The sequence below is a fragment of the Mauremys mutica genome, chromosome 2, assembly GCF_020497125.1.
Source record: "Mauremys mutica isolate MM-2020 ecotype Southern chromosome 2, ASM2049712v1, whole genome shotgun sequence".
Classification (NCBI taxonomy): domain Eukaryota; kingdom Metazoa; phylum Chordata; order Testudines; family Geoemydidae; genus Mauremys; species Mauremys mutica.
The window spans coordinates 137,034,846-137,060,488 of NC_059073.1; the positions used below are offsets into that span (position 1 = coordinate 137,034,846).

Below are 25,643 nucleotides of genomic sequence, written 5' to 3' on the forward strand. Positions count from 1 at the left end.
AACACATGGCCCCCTTCCCAAGGAGAGACTCCACACCACGGAACTCCATTACTCCCCTAACCCCACCCCACCCCGTGCATCCTGGGGAAAAGGAGCATTATACTCTGAGAGTCGGGCAGAGACATACTCGCTCACTCACTGCAGCGTCCTCATCTCTGGGCAAAGCACTCCAGATGGCAACAAGGGCAGAGAGAATGAGTTTTACCTGGCTAAGAAATGCCTGTAGCCCTTCCCTCTCCCTCTACTAAGCTGTTGTGACTAAACTCTGAGGACTGCTGGTTTCCCTTCTGGCTCTGCAGTATCGCCTAGCCTAGAAGCCCCTGCCATGAACCTGGACTTCATTGTGTTAGGGGTTCTCAAACTGGGGGTCTTGAGGTTATTACATGCAGGTCATGACATGAACTGTTAGCCTCCACCCCCAAACCTCACTTCACCTCCAGTATTTATAATAGTGCTAAATATAAAAAAGTTTTTAATTTATAAGGGGGGGGGCCTGCACTCAGAGGCTTGCTGTGTGAAAGGGGTCACCAGTACAAAAGTCTGAGAACCACTGTGTTAGGCGCTGTACAAACACTGAACAAAAACATGGTCCCTGACCCAAATAGTTTACTAGCTAAGTAAATAGATTACCCTGGGCAAGTTGCTTCACTCTGCCTCAGTTTCTTCATTTGGTAATAATGCCTAGTACGCAAAGGGGTTGTGCGGTTTTATTGATTAATGTTTTATAGCATGCTAAAATCTTGGGATAGTTGCAATTTTTCATTCAGTCTTTTCAATGAAAAAGGGGCCTTTTTAAATGAACAATTTGTAGATTTTATTTTTTTTTTGTTTAATTTAAAAACCAAGAATGGAAAAGGCAAATTTTTTGTATTTCCATTTTTTTGTGTTATTTTTTCCTCTTGTCTCTCCTTTGCCCCACTCGATCAGCAGGAAAAGGAGGTGGCTACTTGCACTACATTCTAAATTTGGTTGTTTTTAATTGAAATTTAACTATTAGAGGCATCTCTCTGCCTGGACAAAGACAGAACACCGCGCGAGGACGCAGAGCCCCTGGGCTTCACCATTCACTAGGTGGGGGTGGTGATACTGCTATTTCACCTGGGCAGCCCGCTGCACTAGTCACTGGAGGATATGACCGTTGCTCTGCCCCTCCCCCCCTCCACTTTCCCCTCGAGTTTGGTAGCTCCCAGGCAAGGACACTGACATGGGCGGGCCCCTGTGGGGATTAGTCTCCAATGGGAGGGTGGAGCTGGGTGAAAGACGGCGGCGTGGTCCAATGGAGGGCAGCCGTGGAGCCGGGCGTCAGGGCGAGGCGCGGAGGCTTGACTTTGAGCGCGTGTCCGGCCCGGTGAGGGCAGCCCCTAGCGCCGGGGGCAGGACGGGGCCGAAACCCCCCCCCTCCTCGAGAGGGGGAGCCTGGGGCGGGCTGGATCCCCGCCCCCGCCCGCCCGCCGGGGGGGCAGGTTGGATTCCGTCCCCCTGTGGGGGGAGGGGGCGCACTGGTGTTACAGCGCCGGGCACTGTACGTGGAGTGCAGCGCTAGAGCCTGGCCCTGGGGAGGTTGGGCCCTGAGCTGCCCCCCTGGATGCCAGGCAGGGGGCTGTACCCAGGTCCCTGGCCTGTTGGTGACACCCTCCCCCCCCCACCCCTTGTGCGTGCCTCTGTGCCACATGTGTTTCCTTTCCGACAGCCTCGCCATGGATCCCCGGAGGCCCCCTTTCCAGGGCACTGCCCCCTTTCGCATGCCCTGTGGGGCCCGCATGCCTGGGCCTCAGCCGCAGCTGCTTCAGCCTGAGCACCTGATCCGTGGCAGGGCAGTGTCCCTTCCGTGTACCAGCAGGATGCAGAGGGTGCCAGAGGAGCCACGGCAGCTCGCAGGGCTGGTACAGCAGGTAAATGTTCCAGTGGGCACCATCACTGTCAAAGTCATATGTCTCACTGGGAACATCTTGCCTACTCGTTTTTTTATTTATATTACAGTACAGGCTAGAAGTCCCAGTCACGGCCCCATTGTGTTGGGTGATGCAAAGACTGGCTGAGCCAGGGGAATGACTGGGATTTCCATAACTGATGGGTTAGACGGAAGGAGATGTTTATCTCTCTTAGGATATGTTTGTTAGAAAGTGTCATTTCCAGGTTGAATAGACAAACTTGCCCTAGCTCTAATCAAGCTGGCATACTAAAAATAGCAGTATATTTGTGGCAGCATGAGCAGCGGGATGGGCTAGCCCTGCCCCAAGTACAACCCCATCCAAGATTCTAGTTACGTACTTGGGTGGATAGTCCGTCATGCTGCTCCAGCTGTACTTCTATTTTTAGCTTGCTAGCTTGATCAGAGCTAGCACAGGTATGTCTGCTTGAGCTGGAAATTACACCTTCCAGCTCCAATGTAGACATAGCCTTAATTTGTCTACTCTGTGTTGGCCAGCACTTTGCAAAGGGTCAGTTTCCCTTTCCTCTGTATAGACGGGGCGGCTCCAGGCACCAGCACGCCAAACTTGTGCCTGGAGCAGCAAGCTGCGGGGGGCGCCCTCCCGGTCGCTGTGAGGGGCGCAGGCAGGCTGCCTTCGGGGGCTTGCCTGCAGGAGGTCCACTGGTCTTGTAGTTTCGGTGGCGGGTATGCCAAAGCCGCGGAACCGGAGGACCTCCCACAGGCATGCCCCCGAAGGCAGCCTGCCTGCCGTGCTTGGGGCGGCAAAATACCTAGAGCCGCCCCTGTGTATAGATAGTCAGTTTCTCTTACTGTGGTTGTGAGTTATTCTCACAGCAATAAGCAGGAGGAAAACCAATTTTTTTTTAAATTATAAAAGTTGTAATAATTGTTTGGGGGGCTTCGGCTCATGCAAGGTGTGGAACTATCTTTAACTTATTTTAAATTGATTAGATCGTGCTGCCCTGCCTCTCAAAAGTTCCCTCCCCTATCAAATATTTAGATTTCATTTAATTGCTCTGGGTCATTTCAACTCTAATCTAAAATGTCTTATTTGCAATGAGACCTCTTGGACAGGATTGGTAGAAGTAAGTTTTGCTCCACTCCTTAAAGAGAACGATATAACGTGCTCATTCATTTTACTCACTTCCCCCTTCAAAATTACAGTTTCTTCCCATCAAGGTAGTCTTTAAAAAGTGTAGCAAAATATGACTTTTGATATTTTAAATTCTTAATATAACAGTGTCTAAGAAACTTAATCAGAGACTTTCTATGACAACTGTATTTCTAGACTGTAAGCTCTCCAGGACAGACTGTCTCTGGTTAGGTGTCTACGGATCAGTGATAACATTCTAATTGATTAGAAAATAATACATTCACTGCTATTAGTGTTTTTGTTCTAGCTAAGGATATTATATTAACATTAACCTAAACAGGTGCAACTGAATAGCAGTTCTTATCGCTGTGTCTGATGATGCTGACTAGTGGAATAAACTGAATGTGCTCTTCGCAGCATGGATGATGTCTGAGCATTTGTTCTCTTGCTCTGAAGAGGCCTGGCCATGTTTCATCACTTACTTTTCTGTAGGGGTTCAGTTGTGGAACAAAAACTTATGATTTTATTATAAGATAAGAATGTCACTGTAATTCAACTGCCTTTGTAAATTCAACTGCCTTTGTAATAGTTTTAAGTTAAAAAGCTTTAACTTTAGAATTTAATTGTTGCTTGGCAGTTGTGAATGTGTAACCTGAGGTCTGTAGTTTACAAACCTCTGCAGGGAAACCTTACAGCTGCAGCAAGTGGATATTTGTTGGGGAAAAGCTAAGAAAACTCTGCTTTTGGTCTGCTTGGGTTGCATGAAAACACTGCTGTCAAATAAGCTGCCTCCTTAAGATTTCTCTATAGAGGCTTTCCTTACTTAAGAGAGAGTTTCTTGCATGAAATGTATCTTGGAAGTACAGCTAATCATTGAGATTGTTGTTCCTTTTAGGTCTTAATGAGGCTTCTCTGTCCATTCTTTAAAGCTTTATCCTTTGGCTTTCTGCAGGAACCTCTTCCGTCTGTCACAACCCTGCATTCCATGTTCCAAGGACTTGGTTTTGAGACAATCCCGAGACCTGTCTTGGGACGGGCAGTTCAGCCTTTGGGTAAGTTATCCCAGCCTTTTATAAGGTTCTGTTCCAGTAAAGGCTGTTTTGTGGTGTAGTATTTAAACTGATAAAGATAGCTCTTTCATATCTTGGGAGATTTCTTCAGGCATGTTTTGAATCTATCCCTTCATTCAGGTCGAGGCATCTTGGGCAGGGGCATGGGTGATATGGAGGCCAAACCTAAAGCAGTCATGCCAATGCAGCCCACCTTTCCATCACCAAATGTCATGCCAGTTGGGGACAGCAAGGTGGAAAGGATGTCGCTTTCTCCTGGCAGGTGAGTAAAATGTTTGCCTGAGCTGAACTCTTGATTCAGAAAGAACTGTGCATTTGATGCTTAGTCAGCAATAGATTTCATATACCAGTGAACTAGGCATGTATATTGCACATGTGTAGTGTATATAACAGACATTAGAGATGGCTTGTTAGTCTAAACAGCAGGTTTGAAATACTAATGTTCATCAGCAGCACAGGCCTGAATTCCAGCAGGGCTGACTCAATCTTTTATTTTGCCAAGGGAGGTAGGTTGAGTATGCTGCCGTTTTGCCATATGCTGGTCTATCTGCTCTATACGGGTTGTAAAAATGGTGCAGTGCTTTTTTTGTGTGAGTTGAGAAGTCCCTTGCTGTCCTTGGCCAGAGTTCCCTCTCTTGTGATGTTTGATTGGTGATCTGCATAACAGAGGTGGCTGCATTTTAGTGATAAACAAATTAATTCTTGTAGGTGAACTGGGGAATGAAAATGCTCTAGAAATGAGATTTACTAGTATTAACAACTCACAGGCATGATGTTAGTCTTCCTTGTGTCTCCAGGAGATCAGTACAGTAATTGTTTGACATTGCCAGTCTGGAGGATTGTATGCAGCAGTTGCTATTGGTTGGGCTGGGTGATGAAAGAGCTGCACTCTCGTTTTCTTTGTCATTCTGCTGTAGAGTATGTGTAGAAAGAGGGTTGAGGTAGAGTGCCATTAGACAGATTGTCAAGATGTGTGTGGCGCCTGCACTGTAAGCATGCCTGCTAGTAAACTTCCTCACTCTCTTTGTAAAAGGTTGGTGCTGTTGTTCTGTCCCAAGGTGAAATAGGATAGGAATAGCAAGCAATTGTACTGATTAATGTTGTTCAGTGCTACGCTCCAACGAATGACAGTGAAGAGGACGACAAAGACTACTTTTACAACAGACTCCAGAAAATATTAGAGATTCTCCCAGACAAAGACATCACCATCCTTATGGGAGACTTTAATGCCAAAATTGGACCTGACAACACAGGATACGAACAAGTCATGGGGACCCACGCTCTGGGAGAGATGAGTGAGAATGGAGAGAGATTTGTGGATCTGTGTGCACTTAACAACCTGGTCATAGGAGGTAGCATCTTTCCTCACAAGCGATCCACAAGAGTACCTGGGTATCGCCAGCAGGCATAACAGAAAACCAGATCGACCATGTCTGCATTAGCAAGAAGTTCAGAAGATCCTTGCAGGACGTTAGAGTTAGAAGAGGAGCAGACGCGGCGTCCGACCATCACTTAGTGATGGCCGGATTGAAGCTGAAGCTGAAGAAGAACTGGATAGACGCGTCAGACGGAAGAGTGAAGTACAATGTCAGCCTTCTAAAGGACCATAAGACCAAGGAAGATTTTGGACTGAGGCTGAAGAATAAGTTTTCAGTACTACAAGATCGGTCTGAGAAAGAGGAAGACAGTGTACTAAACTGATGGCAGAAAGTGAGAGAGACACTTAGATCAGTATGCCAGGAAGTGCTTGGAATTAAGAAACGCCAGCAGAAAGAGTGGATCACAGCAGAGACCTTGACTAAGATAGAAGACAGAAAGAAGAAGAAGGCAGCAGTCGTCAACAGCAGGACTAGAGCAGCAAAGGCCAAAGCTCAAAAAGAGTATGCTGAAGCCCACAGAGCAGTGAAGAGGAATATTAGGAAGGATAAGAGAGATTATGTGGATGGACTGGCAGCAGAAGCGGAGCAGGTAGCATACAGCGGCAACATGAAACAGCTGTATGATACTACCAAGCGACTGTCTGGAAAGTTCAGCAAGCCAGAACGTCCCGTTAAAGACAAGCAGGGAAAGTCTATAACAGGAATAGAACAACAGATGGGCGGAGCACTTTGAGGAACTCCTGAACAGACCAGCACCACCAAATCCACCAGACATCGACCCAGCCAACGAGGACCTCCCAATCAATTGCGATAAACCAACCAGAGATGAGATCAGAAAAGCCATCACCATGATGAAGAACAGGAAGGTGGCTGGACCTGACGACATCCCAGCAGAGGCCCTGAAAGCAGACCTGGATGCTTCAGTGGAAATGCTGTACCCCCTCTTTGAGAAGATATGGGAAGAAGTGATTCTGGCAGACTGGAAAGAGGGATATCTCATCAAAATCCCCAAGAAAGGAGACCTTAGCAACTGTGCCAATTATAGACGAATCACACTCCTGTCGGTGCCAGGGAAGGTCTTCAACCGAGTCCTCTTAGAGAGAATGAAGGATGCCGTCGATCCACAGCTACGAGATGAACAGGCAGGTTTCCGGCAGAACAGATCATGCACGGACCGGATAGCAACGCTTCGCATCATAGTCGAGCAGTCTATGGAGTAGAACTCCTCGTTGTACATCAACTTTGTTGACTATGAGAAAGCATTTGATAGCGTGGATCGAGAGACTCTCTGGAAGCTCCTTCGGCACTATGGCATCCCAGCAAAGGTGGTCAACCTGATCAAGAACTCATACGACGGTATACACTGTAGAATGATCCATGGAGGGCAGCTCACAAACAGCTTCCAGGTATGAACCGGAGTCAGACAAGGATGTTTGTTGTTACCACTTCTCTTTCTCCTAGTCATCGATTGGATTATGAAGACATCCACTTACGAGCGTAGGAACGGAATCCAGTGGACGTTGTGGACCCAGCTTGATGACCTGGACTTTGCCGACGACCTTGCACTCCTTTCGCACAGTAAGCAGCAGATGCAAGAGAAGACCAGTGTAGTGGCAGCCACGTCATCACAGGTTGGCCTCAACATTCACAAGGACAAGACCAAGATCCTTAGGATTAACTCCATCAGCAACGACCCAGTCACACTGAATGGAAGCCCCCTGGAAGAAGTGCAGTCCTTCACCTACCTAGGTAGCATCATCGACCAGCAGGGTGGCACAGACGCAGACATCAAAGTAAGGATTGGTAAGGCAAGAGCAGCCTTCTTACAGCTCAAGAACATCTGGAGCTCCAGAGAGCTGTCTTTGGCAATAAAAATTAGACTGTTCAACTCCAACGTGAAATCAGTCCTACTGTATGGAGCTGAAACCTGGAGGACAACCAAAACAACCATCAGGAAGATCCAGACCTTCATTAATAGCTGCCTCAGAAGGATTCTCCAGATCCACTGGCCAGACACCATCAGTAACATCCACCTCTTGGAGAGGACCCATCAACTCCCAGCAGAGGAAGAAATCAGAAGGAGAAGGTGGGGCTGGATAGGACATACACTACGCAAGCAGCCAACTAACATCACCAGACAGGCACTGCGGTGGAACCCCCAAGGCAAGCGGAAAAGAGGCTGTCCAAGAAACACCTGGTGACGCGACCTTCAGGCTGATAGCAAAAAAATGGGCTATACCTGGAACCAGCTAGAGCGAATGGCCCAGGATAGAGGACTCTGGAGATCTGTGGTTGGCGGCCTATACCCCGATTGGGGTGACGGGCATGAGTGAGTGAATGAGTGCTGATGAAAAATCAAATATACAATCCATGTGGAGGAGCAAAATGGAGATTGTTTGTTTGCTCGTAGCACAACCCATAAACCTCTGTTTTCAAGCACATTCCAAAGAAAGTCAGTGGAGGACTCAGTTAAAACAAGACTGGATAGAGTTATGGAAGAATGGACTGTATCTTTACTACAGGCATAGCACAATGGGGCCCCGTTCAGTTAAGCACTACTGTAATACAAATTATAAATAAGAAGAATGTACCATGGGGAATTGTCTTTTACTGGCTTGTGGGGAAGGCTTAGATGGAATTTTAACAGCTCTCTTCCATCTACAATGTCCATGTCTCTCCTAAAACTCCCTGTGGAAGAGTCAGGTATCACTGGCATGCTACTTTTGTAGGGTTTGGGCTCTGGAACAGGGATACCGAGGAGCCTTCTGAGTGCAAGAAGTCATAGTTGTGCCATTTGGTGAAATACAAATCTGCAGAAAGAAGAAATGACATCTGCCTATTGATTCACAGGTATGTCGAGTTTGGCCACAGTCTGAGTCTTGTCAGGCTTGGATCTTGGTTTTAGGCTTAAATAAGCTTCAGCCAAAAACCAGAGGAGTGGAATAAAGACATACCAAAGCCTGTTTTAAACATAACCTGCATTCACATCAGTCAAGTCATCTAATTTATAATGTGGGTGGAAACTTAAAGTTGGGGATGGGTTAACATCTTTCCTTTTCATTCTTGTATATGGATTCAGAATTCTTGGCCGCGGGCAAATGGAATCTCCACCTGTCCCTCTTGGAAGAGGAGCCATGTCACTCGGCAGGGGGTTGTGCAAAGTTCCTACAGACTTGACTTTCCTGTGCACAGGTGTGCTTCAGCCTCAGCTCTCACAACCGCTGCTGTCACCCCCCGGGTTTGCGCCCCAGCCAGAAAATCCTCCACCCACCGTTGTTGAACAGATGGAGAGAAAGTAAGTGAGAGATGGATGTGTTGAGTTGCCCACTTATTTCTAAATATCTCTTAGATCAACTGGTAGGTACATAGATTCTGTAGCCGTTTATGCTGTAGAAACCCCTAAGGTAAATCCTCTGTTCAGTGATGTGGCTTGGCGCCTGGTGGACTCATTGCTGCAGACTCTTATGCTGTTGGGGGAAGAGGGTGCAAATATTTACCTCTCATATTCTGCATTGATGCCTTCTGGTATGGGGCTTTGGTCTTGAATTAACAAAGAATAGGACATGATGCAGAGTGGAAACCACAAAGAAACAGCAGGGTTCTGTGAGGGGAGGATTTCTTAGGTGCCTTGAAAAAACTAAGAGAAGGGCTAGCTTACTTAGTGGAAGAAACTACAATATCTAGGTAACCTTTCTCTGAAATTGGTTAACGAAAAATGCTGACAGTGGCAGCGTGTGTAGCTTTATGCAGCTGCTTCCCACTGATAGCTGCTAATTGTACAACAGAGGGAGTCATTTTTTAATATATTTGAAGATAGACTAGGCACCCGGCTACCTGACTTAGTTTAGGACTAGTAACATGGATCATGCTGCGGGAGAAGGGTAGGGGACAGTACTAGTGAGCTTCAGGAAGACCCTTCCTGACCAACCAATCCAGATTCTAAACAGACTTCACACAATCTGAATCTACAGTGTTGCAAAGCTGAGCCAACTTTACTGGGATAGAATATTGCTGGAACTTGTCTCTTAAAACTAATATTTTTTTAAACAGGCATTGTGATAAGAACACACTCAGTCACTGAACAAACTTGGGTAGGTCACTTAACCTCTTCTTTTTCCTTAGTTTATGCATCTGTAAAATGGATACCATATTTCCTGCCTTTCAGTGGGTGTTGGGAGTTGATGAATTTTTGCAAAGTGCTTTGAGATGCACACGTGGAAAGTATTAATGAGATGTTCTAAGCACATACTAATTGTTGCACAGGTGAAAAGTATAGAAGAGGTCTAGGGGTGGTGTTGATGCACTCAGATTTTTTTTTTTCCCTCAGATCCTCAGCCAGTGCTGGCATCCTGCGCTGCCTCTTTGCGTTAATCTAGACAAAACTATTTTGTGCTTTTGTCTTCCTTCCCTTCATATCTTTACAGAGAACCGCTAATGAAGCAAGGATCTAAAGGAACTCCTTTCCCCTTAGGACTGAACCTGATTAAAATACACTGCAAAAATGAAGCCGTTTACCAGTACCATGTGACTTTCAGGTAGTGACACCTTGCACACTTGAACATCTATCTCAATTATAGTAAGGTTTGAAGAGGTATAGAAGCTAGTGAAATTAGCAGTGGAACTCATATGACTTCTATAAACTTGCCCTTCTGAATGATTTTCAAGCAATTCTCATGGAGATTTGGAGGACAGCATGCCCAGGGAAAATAGCTTTAATTTATCTTGATTTCACAATTCCTGAAATTTAAGCATTGGGGAACATGCTATCCTTTAAGTATCTGGATTTAATTGGAGGAATGTTATGGTAACAGTTCTTCCAGAATCCTTTTGATGGTCACAAAATTATCCTGGAGATGTAACACAATACAAATCCATTCTATTGGCATAAAGCATTAATACTGTACCATGAGTATTAATAGTTACTCTGGAATAGCCACTAGATGGGGCAACAGTCACAAACATTACCTGGTGTTTTAGGTCTTCTTTGCAATAAGTTGCCATAGCATAGGATAAGGATTGTGGCTGTGTCGGTTACACAGTAGAGTTGATTTGAACCCCTGCTTTCTTCTTGTGATTTGATATTAATCTGCATATTGCACTGATTTTTCTTCTGTTGCAGTTTCATGGGCTTGGGTTTGGGTTATGGCTGTGGCAGGGTTGTGAGGTGTAATACTAAAGCACTCTGAGAGCCTGTAATGGACACAGTAGTGTTAACTGGAATTTGAATGCATACTTGTATTTTCCAAGTAAAAGGATATTGCGGACACTATAAAGCATTCTCTCTCCTCTTCTCCCCACTTTCTCCTTAACTCCCTGACCTGCAGTCCTAATGTGGAATGTAAGAGTATGCGGTTTGGGATGATGATGGAACATAGATCGGTGACAGGAGACGTTACGGCATTTGATGGCTCTATCCTCTACCTGCCTGTCAAGTTGCCTCAAGTAAGACATGATACTGGTGAAGAAAACACACAGGCTGACTCTTGCATGGTGCCACATGATTTGAGCTATTATAGAGTGCCAGAGTGTATCAGTTGAGTACGTGGCTTTTTTAAAAAGTGAAAGTGAAACTTACCAGTAAAAAACTGAAGGTATTTTATCCTGTGACTGGCATATCCTAAGACAGTAATTTTTATGGCCTGGTTTAGATTTCCATAATCCATGGAATATGTGTAAAATTCTGGTGAGCACAGAAACAACTGGTGATTTCAAATGTTTTAAATGGCTCCCCCCCTTCCCTCGCAAGTAAAGAAAAGCACACATTCCCCATACACTTCAGGAACTAGAAAAGGGAATAATCTGCCTCTAACAAGTAGAGATAAGGAAGGGAGCCTAGAGTGTGTGGCAAGGGATCATGGCTTTGGTACCATTCTGTCTCCACTTAGCAGAATTGCTGCACAATTGGCAGTTTGGGGGACCCAGGACTAGAATAGATCAGGATCTTACATGTCCAAATTGGTGTACTTCAGCAGTTACATTTGGGACGTTTGCACAGCACCCGTCTGCAGTACTTATCTTTCAGGAGCACAAAATTGTCATTCACCAGCAGGCAGCGTGCACAGAGATTTGCTAATATAACAGTCTTGGAAGTTTCAAGATTCTATCACAAAACCTATCACTATGAGTCTCCTGGGTCAGAACAAATATGTGGTTCAGCATCTTCATCTATCTCGGGAGCTGGAAGCGGGAGAAGGGGGCTGTGATTTTGCCAACATCATTTCAGGTGGAGCAATGTGTTGAGACCAGATACTTGCATCTCCCCAAAAAAGTTTCCCCTCCTATTAGGGATTATCTTGTATGGAGCAGCTCTTGCTTGGAAGACACTGGATGCTCCCTGGTGATGCAGAGATTAATCCTTTTGGACAGCAGGAAGGACCTGCTGTAGCAAATTCTCAGCTACAAGGTGGCTCCAAAGGGTTTTTATAGTTAATGATCTGAGTAATTTCACTTCTTGCTACTGCTAAGATGTCTTCATCCCTGCACTAGACTGTTGATCTGACGTGTCAGAGAAAGACAGATGGAGCTGAGATCTCCATAAAGCTTCAGATGACCAAAATCCTAGAGCCCAGCTCGGACCTGTGCATTCCGTTTTACAATGTGGTCTTCAGGAGGTAAGGAAAAGTTGAGGCCAGTGACTTGGCATGATGCTTAACTGGCTGGTAGCCTTGCATTCAAGTCAACGGTTGACAGGACATCCAGGTGTGTAATGGCTGTGCTCTACTAGAGACTGGGGTTGCCTATAGTCTCTTGCTTCTGGGGTTTGCTCAAGTTTCTAAACAGTTGTTGCAGCTCTGACAGACCGAAGGGATGGTTTTTGCCTCAGGCTGTACATTCCTGCTTCATTCCTGGTCTGAAGGTTGATGCCTGAGAAAGTGGGGCGAGGGGGTTGTGGATGTGGAGTATAAAGGGAGAGGGAATTCCTACAAAAACATAAGAGGAGGAAGTTCGAATCTTCCAAAGCTAGATAAGGAACTGAGGAAGGGACCTACTATACATATACCAACATTCTATTACTACAGGGTAATTTTTGCAGACACCTGCATCCTAATCTAAAATCTGTCTGTTTATCCTGAACCACGTTCAGTGACCTCATCAGTTATTTAGGCATTTATCTCAGACTAACCATCTGCCTTGCCTTCTGATTATGAATGCCAGAATCTCTTGCAAGGATCATGACAACATTTTGTATGTGTAGTCTGGGACATCAGAGGTTTCAGTCCTGTCTCAAACAAATCAAGGAGAGTCTTGTTTGTCTTGTATGAGAACATCTATTTTTTTTTATTGTGCAGTTTCACTCACTAGACTCCATTTTCTTGGCATGGTGTATATAGTTCATTTAGGCAGATTGAACCTGTAAGCAATTTTTTATTTCTTTTGCTCTTCCCCTTTCTTTGCTTTGCTTTAAAGAACACTCAGTTCTTTATTTGGTACGATCTCTCTAATCCTGATCCTGCACTATTGTCAATGAATGAAAGTTATGTCATTGACTCCACTGGATGCAAGATCAAGACCTATGGAGGGCTGAGGAAATTAACTGTTAAACGCAGGAACAACCATTTTATTTTCTTGCACACAGGGGAAGAGCGATGGGAGAGAAGCACCAAGAACCATATTTTGGTTCTTCAGAGAAATTGAATGAATCTTTTTTTTTTTGTCCAATTACTTTTATTTTTTCTTCTATGCTGAAGTTGCACAGGGTTGTTTGGTTTTTTCCCTGGGAGGTTCTATTTGTATTCCCCAATTTTGTTTGAGTTTTCCAATCTCTTTAAAATGAGTAAAATAACTTTTTATTTAAATGGGCATTGGTAACTTATTTTAATTTTAAATATATATTTTTTGAGGCGGGGGAAAGCTGTAAAACCTAATGACTAAAGTGCTCTCATGAACACTTACAACAAAAGTCAATTAAGCCGTTGTTTTGGATTTAAAATTTTAAACCATCCCCCTCCAGTGTGTTTGCAACACAAACATTGCACTATTGGGCTAGTGCATGAGAATCTGAAAGTGAAGCCAGCTAATCTGTTTTCATTGCCCTGCTTAAGACAGAGGCAAAAGTGAACAGTAATTTATTGATGAACTGTTGATTAGACTTTGAAATTCTTTCAGTTTGAGTAATCTTAGGTGGAGGTAGAAACACAGATCAGAGTAATCTATACATAATGGTTAACCAAATGAATACAATGACTTAAAAGGCTAGTTTCTCCATACGCAAGCTATTCTAAAAAGGGAACCTGCAAAGGGAGGGGAAATGTTTTTGGGGGGATTATTGGGGAGAATGTTTGCTTGCTTTTTGATAAAAGCCTGAAGTTTTGTGTTTTTCCAGAAAAGTTTTATATTGGAAATTCAGGCCTTGTCTGCTCTCTTTACTGGAAAATTCTGTGGTTAACTAGAGAACTCATAGTATTATGATACTCCAGGAACCAAAAGACCAGAACCTGAACAAGGGGGAGAGACTTGATTTTTAGTCTCTGTTTTAAATGTTTTTGTTGTTGTTGACACCAATTTAACTCAAACGCTGACAAACTTGTGGGAGAAAAGAGAATTGTTTTGAAAGATTCAGCAACACTCCTTTTCCCCCATGCCCTCATCTGAGGTCTGAGAAGTCTCCCACTCCAGTTCTTTAGTCCTTCAGCAAAAACTGGGGAGGTGACATTGCTAATATATTAAGATAAAAGAACAGGCAAGGGGAAAAAATTAAAAAGCAAGCCAAAACCTGTTTCAGGTGCCTTGCCTCAAAGAAAAAAAGATGCATACATATTCCTTTTCCTTGGCAGACGGTCTGTTACTTTTTTTTTTTTAATGCATATAGGAGCCCAATCCTGCAAAATGGAGTTTTCTCCATTCATATTGACTCCATTGTGTGTTGAGGATACTAAGCACCTCACAGGATGAGACCTTTAATAACTGTTTTAACGTAAGCTCATGCTCCAAAACGTCTGTTAGTCTTTAAGGTGCCACAAGACTCTTTGCTGCTTTTACAGATCCAGACTAACATGGCTCCCCTCTGATACTTGTTTTTGTGGCATCTCCCTAACGGTGTAAGCTATGCAATGCAATTTTATTGGTTACATTTATCTATCCCAGCCCCCAGAATCCTTTTAATTATCCTAGTTTTCTATTCCAGAGTGATGAGGATTTTAGATATGAAACTTGTTGGGAGAAACTTCTATGATCCCACCAGTCCTACAATGCTGCCACAATATAGGTTAGTACTATTATTTGTCTCCTATTGCCATGGTACCCATGCACCTTTCAATGCTTAAAGTGAATAAGAGGGAGAAGAGCCTGTCCCTTCAGTACGTTAGTCTAACAAGCTGCAGGATGTGTGCAAATGTTTAACATTCTAAAGGCCTGACTTGCAGAGGTCAAGCCCTGCAGTTGTGGGCTATTGGCAGGAATGGGTTCTATAGATGAGGACTATTGATTGAGAACATCTTCCCGACTGACCTGGGGGGAGGGGAACTCCAGGAACTGACTTTGGAAATGTCCAAAGAGAACATACGGGACTCGACAAAAGGAGAGGATCTCTCAGTTACTAGCTCCGGAACCATTCACAGATGATTATTGTTCGCATTGTGGTAGTACACAGAGGCTTCAGTCTGGATTGGGAACCTATTGTGATGGTGTTCTGGATGTTCTACAGATTTAGAGGCAGATGTGGTCCATGCCTGTAAATTTACAATCTGTGCAGGCAAAAGGAAGACAAAAAACAACGTGGAGAGGGTGGTGGTTGGCTCACATTCTGTTTCCCACCTTTATGGCTTCTTGTGAGCAAAAGGCACGTCCCATGGCGGTCATGTCATGAAAAATTCTTCATTAATCTCCATCCTCATTCAGTGTGAGTAACCCAGGACAACAGTGTCTGTCCTGTCCCTTACTCATGGCTTAGACCACTTACAGAGGTTTGAGTCTGCTACTGCCTCTGAGCTAATGCTTTTGGATCCTGAGGTCCCAGGTTCAGTCCTTTCAGACAAACCAAACCAGGCTCCACACTTGGGCTACTTATTGTATTGGTAGGCCTATCACCATTGTATTTGAGCATCTCAGGTCTAGAAACTCAGACCTTTACAGCAAGGCCTTTGTCACGTACGTTGTCTGAATGCTGAGGTTCCTGTCTAGTCATTTTTACCTGAAAAAGACTGCTTATTTTTTGATCTGCAGTTCAGAGATTTTAGCTGAAATTCTACCTGCTGACTAGGTTAAATGTATTCCCTGTGGAATTGTGCTTGCCTTGTGTTCACTGTACATTCTCACTGGTAGAACAGCTCTTAGTCATATACTGAGATTCCCTATGACTTTTTTGGATGAGCATGCTGATTTGTATGCAATCTGTTTTTCCAAAGGTTGCAGATATGGCCAGGTTACTCAGCCAGTATCCGGAGGACGGATGGAGGTCTCTTCCTGTTGGCAGACGTCTCCCACAAGGTTATCCGGAATGATTCTGTCCTGGATATAATGTGAGTAAGAGAAGAGAAATCAGAATTAAACATCTTGTGGGCTCAGAAAACAATGGTGGTGCATACAAAGAACTGCTGTTTCAGTAAGTATGCCATGAGGAATAGTTCTCTGAAAGGGGGAATGAGATGATCCCATAGCATTGTCCTTTGAACCTCCCAGAAGGTTGGTTTCAGACGAGTGCAATTGAGTTAGGAGTCTAAGCATTGTTATTGTGTATCTTCTGTTTCATTACAGAGCAGTTACAGCACAGGTAGTGCAAGCTTCCCCCATGCTGTCTTGTTAGTGCAATTCATCCATGAGCTAGAGAATATAATAATTTATAGTTCTTCCTTGTATAAGGAGATGGTTGAAATCTGAGAGCTTTCATTCATCCTTCTCCACAAAGGCATGTAATCTACCAGCAGAGAAGAGAGACCTTCCAGGATGAGAGCACCAAGCAGCTAATTGGCAATATCATCATTACCCGTTATAATAATCACACGTACCGTATTGATGACATTGACTGGAACAAGACTCCAAAGGACAGTTTCACTATGTCTGATGGGAAAGAGATCACCTTCATAGACTATTACAGGTAGACACTTCTGTATGTGCCACAACAGAAGGCCGTTCTGTTATAACAATGTTTAAAAGGGGACTGGATAAATTCATGGTGGCTAAGTCCATAAATGGCTATTAGCCAGGATGGGTAAGAATGGTGTCCCTAGCCTCTGTTCGTCAGAGGATGGAGATGGATGGCAGGAGAGAGATCACTTGATCATTGCCTGTTAGGTTCACTCCCTCTGGGGCACCTGGCATTGGCCACTGTCGGTAGACAGATACTGGGCTAGATGGACCTTTGGTCTGACCCGGTACGGCCTTTCTTATGTTTCTTATATTTCTTATGCCGTGTTGCGGGAAGAAAGAATCTGATTAGTAGCTAACATTGAACAGGAAACCCCAGTTTATGTGCCATTCTGGAGCATCGCCTTTCGTTAACTTTAATGAAGATGTAGTCTGACCCCTCAGTTCTCATCTCTAGCTCTGTTATGACAGAGCCTCTTCTGCAGTCTGTGAGCTAAGCTTGTTGCTCTGGTATCAGGAAAGTGCTTCTTTAAAATTGTTCCCCCACTCCTTTTCCAGCAAAAATTATGGTATAACAGTCAGGGAGCTGGACCAGCCGCTGCTGATTCACAGACCCAATGAAAGGCAGACTCCCCAAGGGAAGGTGAGTTGTTTTTGCAGCTGGAAAGTCCTAGTAGTGGAATTTCAGCACCAGATTCCTAGTGATAGGTTGGCACCCTTGGATTATGAAAGGATCTACTCACAGGCAGCAGCATCCCCTTTGTGCCCATGTGCCACAATCCTGGTATAGCGGGGGGACCACTTCTAGGAGTCAGAAGAGTTCAATCCCCATGGCCTATTCAGTTTTGACCTCTCTGCTGAGGCCAGTTAGTGCCAAATGTGGTGGCCCCTTAGACAAAGACTGCCCCCACCCAAGTCCTCCCATCAAACCACCCAAACAGTTATTTGATAAGGCAATTTCAGTCACTGTACTGAAAATTATCTCTCATTACCAGTCCCCTCAGCCATCCAAGTCTCCTTCTGCAATTGTTCTGTGGCTTCTTTTAACTCTTCTGGTGTCAAGGGTTGGTTCTGCTTGATGTATGCCCTTATCATAGTCAGAAGTGAATTGTTTTGCAGCTCCACGAAGTCATAAGCCTCAGTGTTCACTAACCTGCTGTTAGTTAGGAAGGAACCAATGGGGCCAGGCAAAGTACACCTCTACCTCGATATAACGCTGTCCTTGGGAGCCAAAAAATCTTACCGCATTATAGGTGAAACTGTGTTATATCGAACTTGCTTTGATCCACCGGAGTGCGCAGCCCCCCCCCCCCCGGAGCACTGCTTTACCGCGTTATATCCAAGTTTGTATTATATCGGGTGGCGTTATATCAAGGTAGCAGTGTATGTCCAAACTCTGCTCCACATGCACCCATTTGAGCCCCATCGACGGCAACTGGGATATCAATAGTGGCAGAAATAGTCCCTTAATGTTCCTGGGAACTAAACCTGGGACATACTTGATTCCATTCTCTTTTTTTCCAGCAGTATAAGCTCACCTCTTTTTTGCTTCCCCCAGCAGTAGCAAGGGCTGGTAGTATTTTTCTTGTGCATGATATGGCTGGGAGCAACTCACCAGGCAGTATGTGTATGTTAATGTGTACTGGCTCCCCTTTCCCTTCAGCTTCAGAGGGGTGAGATTCTGCTGCTGCCAGAGCTCTCCTACATGACCGGGATCCCTGAGAAGATGAAGAAGGACTTCAGAGCCATGAAGGTTGGAGCATTGCTGCAGCAGGGCAGGTCTTCAGCCCCCACGAGCAGACGTTTCTTGTTGCTTACGTCCTCTGCTCCCTCTCCCAAGACTTGCAAACAAACCACCAACTGGGTGCTAATCAGAGTGAATCTAGAAGCCAATTCGTACTAGATCTGATTATACTAAGCACCTCTAATGCAATAACATTCATATTGATGTCTGTGCACCCTGCCCTGTCTTTCCTGTCGTAGGAGATACAGTGCAGTGAGTTGCCTGCATGACCAGTTCTGAGGGTTAAACTCTGCACAGCCATTGGCTTGGTCTTCTCAAACCTATTCTCCCTCTAGTATTCTGCCATAGCCCAAATTTAGAGATTTTAGGCTGAGCCCTGAGATCTGTCAGGCTTTTCAGGATTATGGGCTTATTTCAACAGAGGGGATTGGAGTTGTTAAAGGAGCTGGGTAGTGGGTATGGGTTTGCTAGAAGACTTGGGGGGCAGGGGTTGAGCTGTACAAGAGAGAGAACGTGTGGCAGAACTTGCAATGTCTTGTAATTGCCTATAAATGTAAGGCACCTAGGTGCTTGATAACACACTATTATAAACATCTAAGTAATCCCCAGATATTGTGTAATGTGGCTCCAGATAAATGGGATTCAGTAATCACTGTCCTTCCTCCTTTGCTTTAAGGAGTTACCTGGGAACAACTGGATCAGTACTTGCATTTTGCCACACTCTGATCCTCGAAGCGTATGACTTATTCCTAAGCACATAGCTTTTGTTATATCACTGTCAGCGTTGTCTATGCTTATACACCAGGTTGCTGTGTATGTGTGATGACTTACGAAACTGCAGCTGGGTGTCCTTGTGCCAGTGGAATAATATGTGATGTGATATCCTGAAAATGATTGCTTATACAAGTCAGGGTCCAATATCAATAAAATTCCACCTCAGGATAGTAACATTCTCAGATGTGACTTCTTTTGTTCCCTTATCCATCCTCTCTAGGACCTAACCCATCAAATTAATCTGAGCCCTAAGCAGCACCACGCATCTCTGAGTAATCTCCTGCACAGGATTGAGGTGAATGAGGCTGCCAGCAAGGAAATGTCACGGTGGGGACTATGTTTGGACAAGGATGTGTATAAGGTAAGATATTTCCCATCATACATGAGTATTGTCTAGTGCTTAGAGCAAGGGACTGGATAACAGGGCTCTTCCACTCTATTACAGATTCTGCCACTGGCTTGCTGTGGCCTGGGATGAGTGACTTAACCTCATTGTCTCAGTTTCCCATCTATAAAATGGTGATAATACTTCATAAGGGCGAGGGGGTTTAATGTATTTGATACCATGAGAGGTGCTATTGAAAGGCAGATTATTGTCACCTGTTGGAATTCTTTAAGGGATTCTACTTCCTGCGTCCTAATGACCCTAATGCTGTAAGACTATGGCCTGGTCTACACTACGCGTTTAAACGGGTTTTAGGAGCGTTAAACCGATTTAACGCCACACTCGTCCACACTAAGAGGCCCTTTATATCGATATAAAGGCCTCTTTAAACCGGTTTCTGTACTCCTCCCTAACGAGAGGAGTAGCGCTAATATCGGTATTACCATGTCGTATTAGGGTTAGTGTGGCCGCAAATCGACGGTATTGGCCTCCGGGCGGTATCCCACAGTGCACCACTGACCGCTCTGGACAGCAATCTGAACTCGGATGCAGTGGCCAGGTAGACAGGAAAAGCCCCGCAAACTTTTGAATATCATTTCCTGTTTGCCCAGCGTGGAGCTCCGATCAGAACGGGTGGCGATGCAGTCCGAAATCAAAATCCAAAAAGAGCTCCAGCATGGACCGTACGGATGTGATTGCTGTATGGGCAGGCAAATCTGCTCTATCAGAGCTCCGTTACAGAAGACGAAAGTCCAAAGCATTTTTAAAAAATCTCCATACAGATGCCATAGCAGGGACTCAGCACGCTGCTGCGTGACAAACGTAACGGAAAGCCAAAGAATCAAATGGATGCTCATGGAGTGAGGGAGGGGGGACTGAGGACTCAAGCTATCCCACAGTTCCTGCAGTCTCTGAAAAGCATTTGCATTCTTGGCTGAGCTCCCAATACCTGTAGGGTCAAACACATTGTCCGCGGTGGTTCAGGGCATAGCTCATCAATTTACCCCCACCCCCAGAAGGAAAAGGGAAAAAAATTGTCTCTTGACTCTTTTAAATGTCACCCTATGTGTACTGAATGCTGCTGGTAGACGCGATGCTGCGGCACTGAACTGTAGCATCCTCGCCCTCCCCCCTCCTTGGTGGGTGATGGTACAATATGGCTGATATCTGTCATCATCATCAGCCTTGTGGCAGATGGTATAGTGCAGAAGGACTGGTATCCATCCTCATCATCAGCCCATGAGTGCTCCTGACTGGTCTCCCAGTCATTCCCAGTAGACGGTACAGAACGGCTGGTAACCGTCTTCATCATAGCAACAGGGGGCTGAGCTCCATCAGCCCCCGCCCTTCATGTGTAAAAAAAAGATTCTGTACTGCCTGGACTATCATAGCAGCAGGATATTGGGCTCCTGTCCCCCACACTGCTTAATGTCATGTCTGGACTATCATAGCAGCTGAGGCTGCCTTCCCCTCATTTTATCTTAATAACAAGTCACTGTTTCTTATTCCTGCATTCTTTATTACTTCAGCACACAAACAGGGGGACACTGCAACGGTAGCCCAGGAAGGCTGGGGGAGGAGGGAAGCAACAGGTGGGGTTGTTGCAAGAGCACCCCCTGTGAACGGCATGCAGCTCATCATTCCTGCAGGATCTGACACAGAGCGGCTGTGCTCTCTGGTTCTCTGATACACTGGATCTCTAGTACACTTGCCCCATATTCTAGGCAGGACTGATTCTATTTTTAGATACCATAAAGGAGGGATTGACTCGGGGAGTCATTCCCATTTTTGTCTTTTGCGCCCCTGGCTGATCTCAGCCAGGGGCACCTATGACAGCAGCAGAAGGTATAGCGCAGAAGGACTGGCAACCATCATCTCATTGCCAATTTACAATGGCATGGTAGACGGTACAGAACGGCTGATAACCATCTCTGCTATCATGCAAAAGCAAATGAATGCTGCTGTGTAGCGCTGCTGAATCGCCTCTGTCCGCGGCATCTAGTACACATACGGTGACAGTGACAAAAGGCAAAACAGGCTCCATGGTTGCCACGCTATGGAGTCTACCAGGGCAATCCAGGGAAAAAGGGCGCGAAATGATTGTCTGCCGTTGTTTTCCAGAGGAAGGAGGGACTGACAACATTTACCCAGAACCACCCGCGAAAATGTTTTTTGCCCCATCAGGCACTGGGATCTCAACCCAGAATTCCAAGGGGCGGGGGAGACTGCGGGAACTATGGGATAGCTACGGAATAGCTACCCACAGTGCAACGCTCCAGAAATCGATGCTAGCCTCGGACCGTGGACGCACACCACCGAATTAATGTGCTTAGTGTGGCCGCGTGTACTCGATTTTATACAATTTGTTTTACTAAACCGGTTTATGTAAATTCGGAATAATCCCATAGTGTAGACATACCCTATGTAATGTCTGTCTTCCTCTTCAGAGCAAGACCTGCAGATCTTATCCATCTGTAACAGTGACTTAGGAAGAGCATGTGTGAATTCCATAGCGCACAAGACCAGACGCAGGTTCTGAATGGTGGGGATGTGGCATATCCTCTTGTGATATATGTGTACCACACTGCCAAGGGAACCATATGGCATTTGGTCACAACTCTGTGTTCTCTTATACCCACAACAAACAATTGTCTGGCTTCTTGGTGCTGGGTTGTTCCGTATGCTATATTCAAGTGCTCTGTCAATTCATTGACTTTTACTGGATCCTGTTCTCCATCAACTTTGCATATAGCTGAAAACCAAACTGTACCTTTTACTGTCGCCTTTCCTTATTAACAAAAAGTGCATTTAAGTGATGGTAGAATGAGAGATCCTCTCAGAATGCTTACACGCAAGGGCCAGCATGTAAAAAAACAAAATGAAAAACCTTTAACTCTGGCTTTCCTGACTTCTATGCAATTAGTTTCAACCTTAACTCTGTTAATCAAGCTTTGATATTAATAGTCTAGATTTTTCTTTCCAGTGGCAATACTTTGACAGTTTAGACATAAATTAACAATACACAGTTCAGTTGACGCTATTTACATACTCTTCATTGGAAGAACAATATGAAGAAAGTCTCCTTTCCCCATGTTAATGTATTTGGCAGTGGTATATTGCACTGCATGAAGTGAGATCACATGAAGTACGCATACTAGAAGGGCAGAGGGGACTTCAGCAGCGTTTCCTGATGTCTGCAGTATGCATGTATACAACAGTTGCATATGGCTCTTGTTCTCTTCTCTTCAGACACAAGGGCGCGTTCTCCCCATGGAAAAAATAAACCTGAGGACCAGCTCTTTTATGACTTCTGAGGACCTAAACTGGACCAAAGAAATAACAAGAGAAGCCGCCATCTCTACAGTAAATTCCTTTGCAGACAGAGAAGTTGCTTCCCAGTACCGGGAAGACAGTGGAGTAGCCTGTTCAGCTGGTTGTTTTGTGTGTGTGTGTGTGCACGCGCGCATGTGTGTTTTTGTTTTTTTGAAAGTGTCCCTTTTGATTTCTAAATTGAGAAGGCCACAAGCAGTATTGGTGCTGCCCAGACTGTTTCAGTTCCTACTGGACATGGAGTTGAATTTTTCCAAGGCACCAGCTTTGTTAACATTGTCAATGGTTGTCTTTCCAAGGTGTTAGTGGGAAAAGTCTTTCCTCAGAATGTGCATGCTCATTGAAGAGTCTAGTTAGGAGAAAGATGTTCAGAAGTGCTCCATCTGGAACTAGAAGTCAGGGTCCTCTCTTTTTATCACTTAATGCAATTTTTTTTTTTTTTAAATTTTCTCCTCCTGAGCTTGTGTAGATTGAAGTACACGGTGAGTCTGTGCTGCAGGAGAGCAAGGAGCAGGGCCTCTGGAAGCTGACTATGCAGTGCAGATGCACATTTTGTCTGCTTTCTGGCTGTCTTACCTCAAATTTGGTGGGATATGAAGGCAAGACGTTTCTAATAGCTGGGTCTTCTGTGTCCTTTCCCTAGGGTGACCAGATAGCAAGTGTGAAAAATCGGGACAGGGGGTGGGGGATAATAGGAACCTATATAAGAAAAAGACCCAAAAATCGGGACTGTCCCTATAAAATCAGGACATCTGGTCACCCTACCTTTCCCCAGCTCTTCCTTTGATTAGCTCTTTGACTTTGGGCATGCCACTTAATTTCTCTGTGCAGATTTCCTCATCTGTGAAACAGAAATATCTATTTCGGTGGGTGGGTAGTGAGGCTTTATTAATGGCTTGGTAAGGTGTTTTAAGATCCTCGGGGGGAAATCTCTACCACCTTCACTTATACAGGCTATTTGATGATGATGTTGGCTGTCTGGTTCTACTCCTAGATTCCCATGCATTACTGGGCATTGTTTTATCCAAAACGGGTCGTGGACCAAGCACGAGAGTTGGTCAGCATGCTGGAGAAGGTCTCTGGCCCAATTGGCATGCAGTTAAACCAGCCCGCCTGGGTGGAATTGAAAGATGATCGAATAGAGACCTATGCCAGGACTATCAAATCCATCTTGGGCACTGAGGTAATGGGGAGGAAGGGACAGAGTGAATGGGGTTTGGGTAATCCTATTTAGAAAGCTGTTCAGTTGGCATTCTCGTATCTCTAGGAGATTGGGGCACTCTGATTGCACATATGAGAAATGTATTTATGAATCTGTCCATTTGGGAGGATCCTTTAAAGTATCATCCATGGACAGTCATGTGCGCATAGCATAGTTTCTTTGTGTTTCTTGTGTGTGCGCCACATTTCCATTGGAGTCTGTAAGGAGGGCTCTTGTAAAGCATTGACTGTTGGCTTGACATCTGTTAAGTGATACGTAAGCCACGCTGAGCGAGCATGGCTACAGTATACCTGGTCCTGCCTTGAGGTGGGAAGAAGCTACACTCTGCTGTGTGTTTCATTTCTGCCCTTTTCGTCATGCCTCAGTGGGTCACAGCTTAGAATGCCACATTCAGAACAAACCCCTGAAAAACAGGGCAGACTGGTGGTTATTCTGTCATTAGATTACACCAAGCCAGTAACAAAAGTAAACTTCTGTCTCACCATGCTGGTTAACAAGAAGTCAAAAATGCAGTCTCCTTAGGTATTCCAGCCCTTATTTCACCATCTAGACACTGGACTCTGAGTGGTTATTGAAAACCAGTTTTATCACATATGGTGTCCTCTTAATCCCAGGAGATCAGCCACATAGCCAGATAAATATGTAACTCAGATCTTACCCAATAGTCACGCTGCTGCCAGTCTTTTAGTAACTAAAATCTAAAGGTTTATTAATAAAAGGAAAAAAAGAAGAGGAGTTGTTAATGGTTAATAGATCATATACATACAATAATTGCAAAGTCCTTATATCGGGTTTGTAGCAGTGATGGTACAGATGGCTGGCTTGTAAAATCTCTCTGGTAGCTTCCAAAAGATTGGAAGGTCCTCAGTCCATAGTTCAGTATGGTCCTTTTAGTTGTAAATCCACAGTTCAGAGAATCAGGGCAGGAAAGAGGCAAAATGGAGTCATCTCAGGGGTCTTTTATACCCTTTGCCATGTGCCTGGAAATTTACTGGTTCAGACACAGGTCGCAGCCTCTGTTTGTGCAAAGTCACTGGCCTAAGATGGAGTCCAGGTTCACATGAGCATATCACATATCCTTTCATGCTTTGACGCACTGAGGCAGCCATTGGCTCCTTGGAGCCTGAAGCATCCTTCTACTGGGATATGTAAGGGTTTAGTAGAGACCTGGGAAACCGCTGGTATGCTGACATGGTATTAGGGTGTAGAGGCACGGGCAGGCACCGTTTTTTGCGCCTGATAGATAAAGTGCTACCTCTCTCCCTTCCCTTCTGCTTGGTAAGGATTGATAAGTGTTGCAGCTGCGTAAGGAATGTGGTTGTTCAAAGGATCCCCTTTGTGCAAAGAGGTGTTATCTCCCCCCTCCCTTACTTTCCCAGCTACATAAACGAACTCGGGCTCATGGCCCCTTCCTCCCTTCTCTGTGAACTGCTGATCAAGGGAATTTGTGGCTGCAATTATTGCAAAGAAATGTATCTTCAAGGTAAAATTTGTCTGTAGAATATGCTTAATGCTGCAAACAGTAATCAGGGGCAGGGATAATTATGTTCAGTATACAGCTATTAATATTCATTGTATGGGCCTTCGTATTACTCAGGGCTTGGCTACACTTGCAAGTTGCAGCGCTGGTAGAGGCTTTCCAGCGCTGCAATTAGTAACCGTCCACACCTGCAAGGCACATCCAGCGCTGC

General features: G+C 45.0%; 1 protein-coding gene across 2 annotated transcripts in view; it reads left to right on the forward strand.

The window, feature by feature from the left end:
- Positions 1–25,643, forward strand: part of PIWIL2 (piwi like RNA-mediated gene silencing 2) — a 42,956-nt gene that overhangs the window by 1,706 nt on the left and 15,607 nt on the right. Inside the window, exons 1-16 of one of the 2 annotated variants that reach the window (XM_045007688.1) lie at positions 1,230–1,348; positions 1,691–1,892; positions 3,979–4,078; positions 4,217–4,358; positions 8,555–8,770; positions 9,900–10,010; positions 10,800–10,917; positions 11,962–12,086; positions 14,600–14,680; positions 15,819–15,932; positions 16,319–16,507; positions 17,056–17,140; positions 18,161–18,250; positions 19,236–19,376; positions 22,650–22,763; positions 23,725–23,913. In XM_045007688.1, coding sequence (XP_044863623.1) covers positions 1,236–1,348; positions 1,691–1,892; positions 3,979–4,078; positions 4,217–4,358; positions 8,555–8,770; positions 9,900–10,010; positions 10,800–10,917; positions 11,962–12,086; positions 14,600–14,680; positions 15,819–15,932; positions 16,319–16,507; positions 17,056–17,140; positions 18,161–18,250; positions 19,236–19,376; positions 22,650–22,763; positions 23,725–23,913 — 2,130 coding nt within the window. In that variant the 5' untranslated portion in view covers positions 1,230–1,235. Of the gene's footprint in view, positions 1–1,229; positions 1,349–1,690; positions 1,893–3,978; positions 4,079–4,216; positions 4,359–8,554; positions 8,771–9,899; positions 10,011–10,799; positions 10,918–11,961; positions 12,087–14,599; positions 14,681–15,818; positions 15,933–16,318; positions 16,508–17,055; positions 17,141–18,160; positions 18,251–19,235; positions 19,377–22,649; positions 22,764–23,724; positions 23,914–25,643 lie in introns of those variants that run through there. The other variant, XM_045007689.1, reaches the window with a different exon arrangement.